Consider the following 13130-nt stretch of genomic DNA (forward strand, 5'->3'; position numbering starts at 1 on the left):
GTTCTTTTCATTTGTTCCTGAAAATGCAGGCAAAAATGCTTAAAATAACAACACAACCACTTCAGGTAATATCACAGTGACTTTAAATTTAAAAGCACGCAAAAACTTGCTGAAATTCTCATTTTTACAAAATATATTAAGTACATTATTTCAATATATTATTTGAATTATTCTTATAACTTACATACGTATCTTTATTATAATACTTAAACTGAGTCACAGTCACATAGACACATATAATATGGTAACATTAAATGTCTCGCAACAATGTTTGCATTTTGTAATCCGTAAACCCATAGATTTACAACACAAGATAATTGTGGACCTTACAAACTATGTAATGAAGATGAATTATGGTGGCACAAAGACTAACAAAGAGAACGCTATGGCTTTGGTTAGGTGCATCACATTAAGCATTTGCATTTGCCTAACCATTACATCTAGATTATTAGCCTCTTATATTACATTACGTAAACTTCCTGAGGACACATTTCAGCTGCTCTTTCATCATACATATTTCCCATTGACCAAATAATGCTCATTGAAAATTTTCCACACAGTAGAGTGATCATTAACATGGTTTAAACCGGTATGTATGTTTTTGAATGAGCAAAAGGTGGCTCGAACGGGTGCAGGTGGCGCTTTAAGCGGCATAGAAACACCTACGTGAAGCCAATACAAAGGATCGCGGCTTAGAAGTGAATACAAAAGATTTAGCCGAATGATCCTTTCTTAAGCGGAAAATCTGGAATATTAGTCAGCAGTTTTGCTTCAAATATCAATGAGGTCATCACCGCTTTCATCACTTTCCACTGTCAGTTGACGAGTCCACCACTTTTTGACTTCAGACCCCGAGGAGGCCTCGTCACTCACAGGGTTCATCTTACACACCATGGACTTCACACTTGTGCGGCCTGCGGGAGAAACACAGGACTGTGATGTGAGTCACGGGTTAACCAGCCACACACACACGGCAATTTGCAGAATACTAATTACATGGAATATTAAACGATAAACGTCTTTGTTTACCAACCCCTTTCAAAGAAACATGGGAAGCAGGGCCTAAAACAAACTTTTTGCCAAACCTGCCACTGAATAAATGTTTTTTACCTGCCATGAAACAGATTTTTTTCTTTTAATCAAATTAAAAACACAGACAGCAGCAGGAATATTAGGCTTCTGTTACTTTAAGAGCGAATGCACAGATCCAATATGCTGATACACGTTTTCTCTCTCAGCTGTTTATGTTCACTTAAGACATAACTGACTGTTTACAAGGATTCTTGCCAACATGTCTGTTCAAACGTAAGAAGACGTGAAAGAGAGCTCAATTCATTATTCATGTGCTGTCTGAACACACACAACTTCTCACACAGAGAAACAAATTGAGTTCCCTTTAGTGTCTTCTCGCACTTTCTTCTGTCCCGAGTGTTGTTCACGTTTGTTCATGTTCTCACAACATTGCATTGTTAGTATTCATAAAAATGTTACCAGCGATTGACACCGTTTCATTAACTCGCCAACACCGGATTTTTACTCGCATTTGGTGCTTGGCGTGTGTTAATTTTAGGCCCTGATAGGAAGACATTTGATAAATTGTTTATGCCAAAACAATTTGGTATAAACAAACAAATATATTTTATATGTGCTGCAATTTTCATGGTTATATATTTACATTAAATCATTTGTAATAACTTATAATGTATATTTAAAATATAATAATTTTTATTTTTACATTTTGAACATATATTTTACAATTTTAAATATTTAAATTTTGCCGCAATTTTCATTTTTACAAAATATATCAAGTATGTTATTTCAATATATCATATCTTATAACTTATGCATATTTTTTATAATACCTAAACATCTGGGAAAGTCTCTGTCATATAGACATATACTATGGTTACATTAACTGTGTTGCCATAATGTCTGCAATTATTTTTTTATTATCATGTTATTTTTTCTCATTTGTAAGCTGCTTAGGATAAAATCAATAATTTTGCAAATTTAACAAGCATGTGTAATAGTAAAAGTATATAAAGTTTGGTATAGACCTGCAGGCAGTCGCCACTGTCCCAGCTTCCTCTGGGGTCGGTCGGCGGAGTCCTGTCGGTAGCCGCTGCGGTCTGACAGGGTGGGGCTCAGTAAGGTTTGAAGGCCACTGTTCTGCTGGGTCAGGACCAGGAAAATCATTTTAAATCATTTCATTAGAATGAAGACTCAATGACACACAAAATATTTCAAGAATAGACACTGGTAAGGTTACCTCTGGCTGAGTGGGATTGTCATGGTTATGTGCGTTGGTGTCCTCACTGGGGACGGTGGTCTCAATGCTGGGAGGGTTGAGCAGGCGGCGGAGATCCTGCTGTTGGCTCTCTCTCAGACTGAGAATGATGCTACATGACTGCTGCTGTTTCTGACGAAGGAAGGTGATGTCAGTGTTTTCATTCAGTTCATCCTGCATGTCTAATATCAGGATATATTGCAGTGCCAGTATGCCGATATGGGACTAATTCTATTGCACAATGACAATAAAGGAAATTGAGCTGAATATGCCATCAGTGATCCTATCAGTGGATCTGTGTGAGTTTTATAGCCTTGACTCTGGCCATGTTCATTTCCTACTCAAATCAGATTTCTTTTCGAGAAGAGATATCAAAGTTATTTTCAAGAAAAGTCAGTTCACTCTGTGGCTATATATGCAATGCCTCCAGGCAGCTATTATGGGCATGCAATTCTTACAACAGTGAGTTTGACATGGTAATGGATACGTTGATATGTTTGGTCTTGGCGGAAAAGATCTGCTACGCTGCTTCTGCATTTATGGGACTTTCTACTGCCAATACATACACGACACACAGCTGTAAGCATAGAACACATGCTGCTAACATACAATATAGCATACATGTATAACCCATAGCAGATCTATACCGGTGGAGTTGGGGAAGGTGGAGGGTTTCTGAAAGCGTGCTGCACTGCTACATCAAATGCTGTCTGAATATTTGAAGGTTGAGCAGCGAGCTCATTGGCTACTGATACAGCAGGAACCAATTAGCTGTGCTCTATAGAGAATGATGTGACTGCAACCAGATTGAGTAAAGGACTTTGTAGTAATCTCAAAAAACTGCTCGACAAACTCACATTTTAATAACATTTTAAATTTGCAACAAAATCTGTCCCAATTAATGTTGTTTCTTATGCTCAGATAGTGTAACAAATATCTCAGATTGGTCCAGCCAATGTGCATGTGCAGTTCCAAGCTCAGGACACTGATTGTTTCTAACAACATTTGCAGTGACACGATTGGCTCTTTTATTTAGAAGATGGGACTTATTCTGCCGTATTACAAATTTCACTTTATCCCATTCAGAGTAATATGAATGAACAGTATTGGTACATATTCAGTCTTTGGTGATATTTACAGCTGCACAAGCTGGAAAAAGTTGTCTGGGCGAGTTTTACTGATAAAAGTTACATTAATGTCAAGGTGTGGTGTTAGATTTACATAAATATTGCATGAATTCTCAAACTGACTGATCCCACTGCATATCAGATTTATTTCCACATATTAAAGTGGGCCAAATTTAAATTGGCAATGTCAGATTCAATGTGAAATCAGATTTGGGCCACGTTGATATGTAGAGTGAATGGAGTCATTGTCAAACTGCTGAACTGTTTTCAGTTAAGTCGGGTAAATGTCATGACTCTCAGGAGTGTGAGAGCCATGGTGTTTGTGTTTGTGTGGACTCACGGCTCGTATGCGTTTCAGGCACTTCTTTAACCACATGCGGATGGTTTGTTTGGCCACCTCCTCCTCTATAGTGTATTCAAGCTGCTCTCGCGCCAACAGCTCCTCCAGCTGAAGACTCTTCCGGATATCAACCGAGCGGTATGACAACATGCTGAAACATACACGATCAACGACTTTAAACAGACTACAGAACAAGCTTAGGGACCAATATGAACAACATAATAGCAACTGATTGACCCTTTCAGGTTTTGTTCTCTTTGGCCTGGGGAAGAAGATTAGAGTTTTGATAGTAACTCTATTACAAAATAGGACATTTTGATTTATCATAATATGAAAATGTGCTCTAATAAATACCACAGTTCTTTCTAACCTCAGTACATCATGGAAGGTGACATCTCCTCCATTGTGCAGACGCTCCATCTCGTAGCACATGTGTTTGAAGAGAAGCTTATCTTTGTCCAGGTCAACTTCCAGACGACCTCTCAGCAGACGGAGCAGAAACTTCACCCGAGAGGTTGGAATCACTCCCTATATCAAAATCATCCAGACCTATTGCTGATGTTGGTTTCAGAAAACTTCATATATCATATGTATCCTTAGACTGGCAATCCCAGAATGCTTTGTGATAAATTATGAATGGTGAAATAGAAATAGCAATATTCATTATAAATTAAACAGTCAAAAAAAAAAATTATATATACTTTTGGTTTCGTCCAAAATAGCTTTGGAGGACCAAAATCACTGGCCGAAACAGTGACATTTAATTAGTAGTACTTCTCTGATGATGCGTTTTCACTGTTTCAGTGTCAGTGTGCTACAGCAGGTAAACATGTCAGACATTTGACCATGACCAAAAAGGATGCTAGAGTAGCAATAATGTAAAATCTGTTTGGCTGAAATATCGAGAGGCGGGCAGCTTGTTGTCGAAGAACTTTACTATGGTTCAATTTATCACAAGAGAACAAGACATTATTTTTGGTTTCAGTTTGCCTATGCAGAAGTACAAATCAGCTTTGAGAGGTTCCATCACAGTCAGGATGATTCCGAAGCAGATCACTGGATTTTGGATCAGAGCTCATGTCTCTAATTATGGACCTATTCCTTCCTGTGCTCAGCTGTTACAGTCTTATGGTTTCAAGTGTTTCTAGCTGATCCCAGCTTGACTCATTAAGGCCAGAAAATGACTGGTGTGCCTCATTTAACTCATATACATGAGCAGATATTACTAATCCTACGGGGGGAGGTCAAATCTGCACGTACTTCTCTCTGCTGCTCTCAATAAGGCTGTTTCCACCTAATGAAGATGGCAGCTCAACACCTCTCACTATCTGTGACAGGCAGTAATAACCTCCAATTACTCTGGAGGTGAGAATGTCGATGCGTGTGATTCATTCATTTGCAGCTTCAGAGCTAGTGCGGAGAGCACACATGGGTATTAACTCAAAATCATCCCCACTGACAGCCGCTGATCACAGGCACGTCCCCTCCTCCTCACCTCCCGCTTGTCATCCACCATGTTCCAAATGATCTGGAAGTGACGCAGGTCGTTGTAGCTTAGCAACTGGTCCTCCTCGGTAGAGTAGAACAAAGAGAAATTCTCCACAATGATAGCTGAGGGGGAGATAAAGTGATTAGGGTTGGGTTAGCTTTCAGCTAGGCTCTCAGTGCTTGAGTGTAAGGTTGAAAACACTCTAAATAAGTGTGCGAATGCATACTTGGCTGATGCATTGCAAGGACATGGTCCTGTTGTACACACTTTGTGTTCTTGCATTTCTGTGGTGGTAAAAAACCTCAAGGGGGTGATAGAGTAAATGCCTGGTAGAGATGCGCGGTTGGCGGTTATAGCCGCGGACTCCACGGATAAACCACGGATCGGGCGGATGACGTGATGAAAAATAATATTTTAATTAAATTCGGGCGGGTGGCGGGCGGTTGAACCAATCAAATGAAAAATATATGTATACACCAATCAGCGGATGGCGGGTGGGTGCGGTTTTGAAAATTGGTCAAAAACGTTGGTGCGGATGGATGGCGGACGGATGATGAGTTTTGTGTTGTGGTTGCGGATGAAATAATAGCCCATCCGCGCATCTCTAATGCCTGGGTATACTTCATTTTATGCAATCAGCTCCGTCAGCGCGGTCACAAAAAATTTGGCAGCAATGCACTGTTGTCCGCACACCGCATCCGTGGACCCTCCTGATGACAAAAATTACATCACACGGATGGTGTGCGGACACAGATGACCAAAGTATACTTTGGGCTTTTCAGTACCTTCAAATACCTCTATTAAAATGTCAAGCTGTTGACAGTTAATGCTAATGCCCACTATAGCACCCCTTGTGGCAATGATGGGAATGCAACGCATAATGCATTGAGTAACATTTCAGAGCATAAATTTGACTCATACAATCACTGTGCAGAGAGTGTTTCGGGCCTCACTCTACTGAAAAGACTAGCTGAGATTATTATGATTTTGCTGGTTTAAGCTGGTTATTGCAGGTTTGGAGTTGGTCTAGCAAGTGGATCACAATAACCATGGAAATCTTGCTAGCAGGAATGGGCAAAATAAAATTTTAATTACAATAGCGTTCAAAAGTTTGGGGCTGGTAATATTTTTATTTTATTTTTTTGAAAAGTCTCTTCTCACAAAGGTTGTATTTATTTGATAAAAAAATACAGTACAAAAATTTATATTGTAAAATCTTACAATTTAAACTGTTTTATATTTGAATATACAGTTTTTTCATATACAGAATTTTGGGCATAATTTACAGACTTTCAGCTGTTTGCAATTAACAAATCAAACAAAAGTAACTGAAATAGTTCAACACAACAAATGTTTCAAATGGTTTCCCAAAATTCAATTCCTCATAAGCAATGGCCTCCAGTTCAGTAATATTCTCTGGTTTGTGTGCTGCAACCGCCTTCTTCAAATCCCACCAGAGATTTTCTATGGGGTTCAAGTCAGATGACTGATGGCCACTGTAGAATCTTCCAGGACTTCTTCTGCAACCAAGCCTTGGTGGAATTTGAGGTATGCTTGGGATTATTGTCCTGTTGGAAGGTCCAATGACGGCCAAGCTTCAGTTTCCTCACTGACGGCATGACGTTTTCCTCCTAGGATTTCCTGATATACAAAAATGAATCAATCTTGCCTTCCACACGCTGCAGGTTTCCAGTGCCAGAGGATGCAATGCAGCCCCAGAGCATCACCGAGCCACCATCATGCTTAACTTAGGCAGAGTGTTTTTTTCAGCATATGCTTCATTCTTCTTCCTCCAGACATACCGCTGATCCACAGGGCCGAAAAGTTCCAGTTTTGTTTCATTGCTCCACAGAACAGAATCCCAAAACGTCTGTGGCTTATTTATATGATTTTGAGCAAATTGGAGCCGACTTTTCTTGAGCTTTTGGGTCAGTAGTGGTGTACATCTTGGATTTCTGGCATGGAAACCGCATGCGTTTTTGTGCAAGCTGAAACCTCAGTGCCTGTTGCCACCAAGTCTTGCTGAAGGTCTTTTGCAGTCACTCAAGAGTTTTTCTGAACCTGAGGTTTCTCCGAAATCTAGTTGCAGCCATCGATAGCTTCCTTATTTTGCCCTGTCCAGGTAGTGTAACCACTGTTCATTTAACTTTGCAAACTATGCTTTCCAACGGTGTCTCTAGGAACATTTAGTGCCTTTGCTATCTTTTGTATCCTGTTCCTTGTTTGTGAAGGGCGATGATATCTTCTCTTATCTTTTTTGGACCATTCTTTTGACTTAACCATATTTCTAACATTCGCGTCAAACGTGACACTCAAAAAAACAGTTTAGGTTTTTCATGTGTTCTTGTTCAAGCACACCTGGTGCAACTAATGAATTCCTTGATTGGTTGCATCAGGTGTGCTTGAGACAATACCCGTTTTACAGATTTGTGCTGTTGTGAGGGACTTTATTCAGGGGGTTGAATAATTTTATAGAAGTCATTAAAAGTTGCATTTTCAATTGAATTTGTGGAAATCACTTGAAATATTTGTTGTGCTTGAGCAATTTGCAATGGGGGTTGAATACTTTTGATTACAAATGTATTTTAAAATTTAATTTATTCCTGTAATTTTCAGCATTATTACTACAGTCTTCAGTGTCACATGATCCTTCAGAAAATCATTCTAATATACTAACCTTTTACATTGAATACATTGAAATTTCTTAGTATTATCACAATGGTTGTGCTGCTTAATATTTTGAAAACTGTGATACATTTTTTTTTCAGGATTCTTTAATAACAGAAAGTTCAAAAGAACAACATTTATTTGATATAGAAAAGTGTTTTCTGTAATTTTTGAACAATTGAATCACTCCTTGCTAAATAAAAGTACGAGAGAAAGACTTTCAGAGGGAGGAACCTCTCTGTTCTGGGAAAAAAGGGATAATAAACATGGAAGGACGTCAGGAAGAATAATGAGCAGTGATATTGTATTTTATGAGCTAGTTTAGCTAGCGTCTAAAGCGGGAGGAAATTAGATGGGACCCTGGGAGATGGAACAGGATATTGTGCCTGCAGTCAGGGGAAAGAGGCGCTTACCTACGAGCAGGTTGAGCATGATGTAAGCAATGATGACATAGAAAGAGCAAAAGTAAATGAGGGCGCCAGCATAGTTTCCACAGTCTGTCTCCCAGTAGCGATGTTTGTCCGGAGTGCAGAATGGCGGCTGCACCTGGGGAACAAGGCAGACAAACAAACATAATCAACACATGGGGCTCGCAGCTGATGTGTTTTGATTTAAATAAATCATTCAGAAGTATGTCGAATGAAAAAAAGATGCTGTTCAGTTATATTTGCAATTCTATTTGATACATTTAAATGATTTGTTTACTGTTTTTTTTTAATGATTTTCACAGCAAGGACACTTGCTTGCGGGCAAAATGGAGCTGCCATCCAATCTCTTACCATGCAGTCATGCATGATCTTATTCCAGTCTTCACCTGTGACTATTCGAAACAGTACAGTGATGGCTTTCCCCGCGGTCGAGAAGTTTGCGTGCCTGTTGGTGAGAGAGGAAAAGGTAACAGCTCAAGCAGAGTCACTTCCTCTCATGCTGTCAGCTTCACCTGAAAACTGATTCTCCCAAATACAAGTAGGGCCTTCAAGCAAAACGTTTAGACAACACCAATTATATCAGCGCTGTGGGTAGTAGTAAGTGTGTTAAAAATCTTGCCTCTGGTACGCTGACACAGTCAAATCATTGCTTCTGTGTGTCATAAGACGGCTCACCTGTTAATGTTCTCGCCGTATTTGACAGTGCCGAAAAGGACGACGCCAGCAAAAGCGTAGCACAGCAACAGCAAGAACATGCCCACGATAATAAAGAAACTCTTGTACATGCTGACGACCACAGTTAGCAAAAGCATCTTTAACGTCACCTGTAAATACAAGACAGCTCAGTGGGGGAGGAAATGCACTATAGGGTTTGAAGTGGACAAGGAAAAATTATTTTCATGTTATGTTGAATATTTTTACAAGCATAATCATTTATGCATACTCACATGCTTCCCACATATGGTGAAAAACCTGAATACTATCACACATGTGCCCATCATGTATGTGTAAGCATTCTAAAGAAAGAGAAATTCAAATCATTTCTTTGTAATATAACGTACATTTAAAGTCAACACATGTTGAGTCAAAGTGCTGTACTGTACATCACAAAACAAAACCATGAATGTTACATTTAAATCATAATAATTGTAGCTTTTGTGAATCTGAATTGAAACAACAGATCAGATCATTGGTTTTTCTACTGTTTAAAAAGCAGTGCATTTTCGGTCTGACACGCATGATAGGCCTCAAGTTTAAATTTTGGTACTGGAGTTTACTAGAAATGATTTAACCTTTTGTATAACAATTGAAGATGTACAAAAATTAAAAAAGTAGAGGAAGATTGTTTCCTTTAAGACATGTGATTCATCAGAAGACCCCAATATATAAGCTGTTTTCCTTAATTATTTTGTTCATCTGAAAAACATTTTTGTGTAGTGCTTTTATTTGTTTTTGTATTGCCTAATTGTAATTGTGCAAGAAATTAAAAAAGAAAAAAGGAACTCAAATCATTAAGATAAAAGGTACAAATAAAATCGCATTGATGAAAATGCATGACATTTTAGTGTGTACCAGTAAAGCAAAGTGCAAAATGATCCATATGACTCCCAGGGATGTGACGAGTAGGTCATATCTGTTTCTCCTGCTCTGCCAGTATCCGGCTGGTGACATAGCTATCAGCTTCATAGTCACCTGCAGCAGAGGAATTCATTCTGTCATGACCGTGCAATACTTCCAAAAGACCTCATGAACTGCAAAGCCTCTGGTGAATTTTTAAACTTTTTTTTGTGGCAGTAAAAAAAGAGGAAGAACTCATGAAAGAACAGGAAACGGAATTTAAAATGTACTGTAACATATTTACCTCCAGAACAAAAATGAAAGTGAAAACCACAGACATTGTGGCCAAGGGAAAAGTAACCGGGTCAAGTACATCCCACTGTAACACATACACACTAATTAATTTGTTATGTAAGTGCTAAGATACAACAAAAATGTGTTTTGTTGCTGTAACCCTCCTCACCTTAACAGACAGAAGGACAGACTGTGCTAACACCAGCACTGCGATACCTCGCTTGAAAAAAGGATGCTGGGTGATGTCGTACATTTTTGCACGGAATCCACCGTTTTCTGCAAATGCAAGAGAAGGAATTTCAGTTTTGAAAGAACAGAAAATTAGGGCTTTTCAGCATGAACCGGTACTGTGGTTATAAAACAAAGACCTGGTCAAAATTCCCTGACCTTCAGAATAATTTCTGTGCTCTCTTTTATCATCATTTAAAGGACTCACTGAGAGAAAATCGTCTCAACTGTTCATTCAATGCACTCGGTAAGAGCTTTACCCTTGGCCTTGCTTTTACAGATCCGCCACATCATCGTTTTGCTGTCTTTTAGCTGGTCACAAGGTCTGAGTGTCATTCATCATGCACTGTAATCACAAGTTCATTTCAACAGCCACAGAATGCAGACAGATTATTTGAAGCTGGTTTCAATAGAGTTGGAATTGATGTGGTTACTCTGCCGAGTGCTGACTAAGGTATTGATTTTTCTGTTATTCCAGTGTGCAGACTACCTGGCAGGAAGCACAAAGGAAGCTCCGCCTAATGCCGTCTACAGCTCTCTATATCTATCCCTTATTTTAGTTCTTATACGGCATGCACTGAAAATTATTGCAGTAGTATTATTTTAGTATTATTTACATACTATTATAACATTTATCATGATTTAAGGTCTCTGACGCCCATACACGTTTAGGGCAGAAAAATAAAGAAGAATGACCTTCGATGCTTGGACCCCTAAATATTATTATTAGTAGTAGTAGTAATAATAGTAAGGATGTTTGCTTTTTGAGACTGCTAAGACCAGCTGAATATGTGGATGTTAATTATGCTTGATAGTGGTAGAAAAAGTAAAAAGAAAGGAAGTAAACAACTATTCACAGTTGATCATGGTTTGATTGAAATTTTATTTAAGTGGGGAGGCTGTGTAACTTGCAGTGTGGCTTACAAAATGCATTTTGTTTCTTTGAACAAAATTAGATTTCAGTTATCAGTATTGGAGGAAGAGCATGCTGCCTCCATGCTGATAGTGAAAAGCCATTGGTTCAGTCCATTGTTTACAAAGGCGGCATAGATGAACAATTCTTTTGTAATTTACAAAGAACTTCCGCATTTTTTCTATTGGTTAAAATGATAATTGAACAAGTCAGACGTACTTAATGACTAGAAAAGAAAAGTACTGAAAATCTGTCCATTGCAGCCTTTGGAGTTTGGTTCAAAACATATCAATCAAACATGTCAGTAGATTGGAGCATTTTTTGTGTCTAATTGCCACATTAAATATGCCTGGATAATTGCCTACTATGATAATTGTGTTTATTCTTTCCTGCTGTTATGAAACATGTCTTTGAAGTGTCTGTTTCCAGGCGAGTCAACGGCAGTCAAACATAAAAACACAACGAGCTACCACCGTCACTGCAGAGCCTGCGACTGCCAAATCAATCAGTCAGTCAATCTACGGGAGACACAGGGAGAATCGCTCTTCTCTCTTTGGCTCTAAGGTGCCCACAGAGCCCAAAGTCATTCATACTACAGGCAGCTATAACTTCTGACTCAGAAGTGGAGTGGTTATTATCAAGTGTGTGATTGCCTTGGGGGTGTACCCACCGCTGAAAGCTTAAATTTAGTTTGTTCTCTACTATGGCAGAAGAGAGCTGATTAAATGCTTCAGGAAACACATGCAAAGCAGGGATGGCTCATTAGCGGAAGAAGGGAAGATGAAGGGAAGGAAAAAAAGGGAAAGAAAGAGATGAGAGACTGAGAGGTTGCTGCTGAAATTATAATACACTCGCTGCACTGGTGATGTTTATCTGCGCACCACCAAAATGTCTCTTTGTGGCTGACTGACCATTTTTGGTCAAAATATCAAACAGTGTGATGTAGTTTATACTTTAAAGCAATTCAAATAAAGTATTATTCTTGCTACTTATATATCCCTGTTGCTCAAACACATGATGGTGTCCAAAAGGCAACATTATGGTGATGCACAAATCGACATTTTAATTGTGGAGACCTCCAGTGAGCACTTACCTGGGCGAGGGGGGAGGTGGAGTGGCTGAGCAATCTTCAGACGACTTTTCAAATCTTCCCATCTCCTCTGATCCACAGTCAAAAGAGCTGTGCCCTAAACAAACACATTTAACACATATGATCAGGGAACAGCCAACAAACATAGCTACTAATAAACTAACAGTAAGAAAACTGCCCTACCTTATTTTCATTAAAGTTGGCTATGACAACACCAACAAAAAGGGTGAGCCCAATCATACAGCCCAGGAACACAAAGACGTGGATATAGATGCCATGAATCTGAGACAATCAAAGGTCATGATCAGTCCAGTCCAGTCCAGATTAATCAGTTTAGTAGTATAGAGGCCACTGTTAAAAAAGTAACTTACCGGTCCCACTCTGTGTATGATGACGTCTCTCACCTCCACCCAACCCTTCAGTGACAGCACCTCAAACAGAGCCAGCATGGCATTGCCCACATTATCGAAATTGAAGTTTCGAGGGTTTGCCCTAAAAGCAGCAGCACAAAATTTTATTTGGGTGAAAGATGAAACATTTATTTGTTATATTCCTTAAGCAATAACATGTAACCAAGCAATGTGTTCAAAAGGCATTTTTAAAATGTGTCTCTTACAAACAATGTATTTTTGTCAACTGTTCATCTGAGTTGGTTAAGGTCAAGAAACATGCACCAAAATGTCTGTCTGCCTGTCTCTGTGTGTGTCTGA

General features: G+C 39.0%; 1 protein-coding gene across 5 annotated transcripts in view; it reads right to left on the reverse strand.

Moving 5' to 3' along the window:
• nalcn (sodium leak channel, non-selective) overlaps positions 1-13130 on the reverse strand; it is a 128996-nt gene that overhangs the window by 4272 nt on the left and 111594 nt on the right. For 2 of the 5 annotated variants that reach the window (XM_084121519.1, XM_084121521.1), the window contains 16 exons: positions 12792-12912; positions 12604-12702; positions 12424-12517; positions 10359-10465; positions 10200-10274; positions 9911-10030; positions 9286-9354; positions 9014-9162; positions 8690-8783; positions 8324-8456; positions 5250-5365; positions 4125-4282; positions 3755-3905; positions 2270-2419; positions 2058-2169; positions 67-914 (listed from right to left, as the gene is read on the reverse strand). In XM_084121519.1, the coding sequence (XP_083977645.1) occupies positions 772-914; positions 2058-2169; positions 2270-2419; positions 3755-3905; positions 4125-4282; positions 5250-5365; positions 8324-8456; positions 8690-8783; positions 9014-9162; positions 9286-9354; positions 9911-10030; positions 10200-10274; positions 10359-10465; positions 12424-12517; positions 12604-12702; positions 12792-12912 (1891 nt within the window). In that variant the 3' untranslated portion in view covers positions 67-771. Of the gene's footprint in view, positions 1-66; positions 915-2057; positions 2173-2269; positions 2420-3754; positions 3906-4124; positions 4283-5249; positions 5366-8323; positions 8457-8689; positions 8784-9013; positions 9163-9285; positions 9355-9910; positions 10031-10199; positions 10275-10358; positions 10466-12423; positions 12518-12603; positions 12703-12791; positions 12913-13130 lie in introns of those variants that run through there. The other 3 variants (XM_084121518.1, XM_084121520.1, XM_084121522.1) reach the window with 2 other exon arrangements.

Source organism: Abramis brama, assembly GCF_963993115.1.
Source record: "Abramis brama genome assembly, chromosome: 8".
NCBI lineage: Eukaryota > Metazoa > Chordata > Actinopteri > Cypriniformes > Leuciscidae > Abramis > Abramis brama.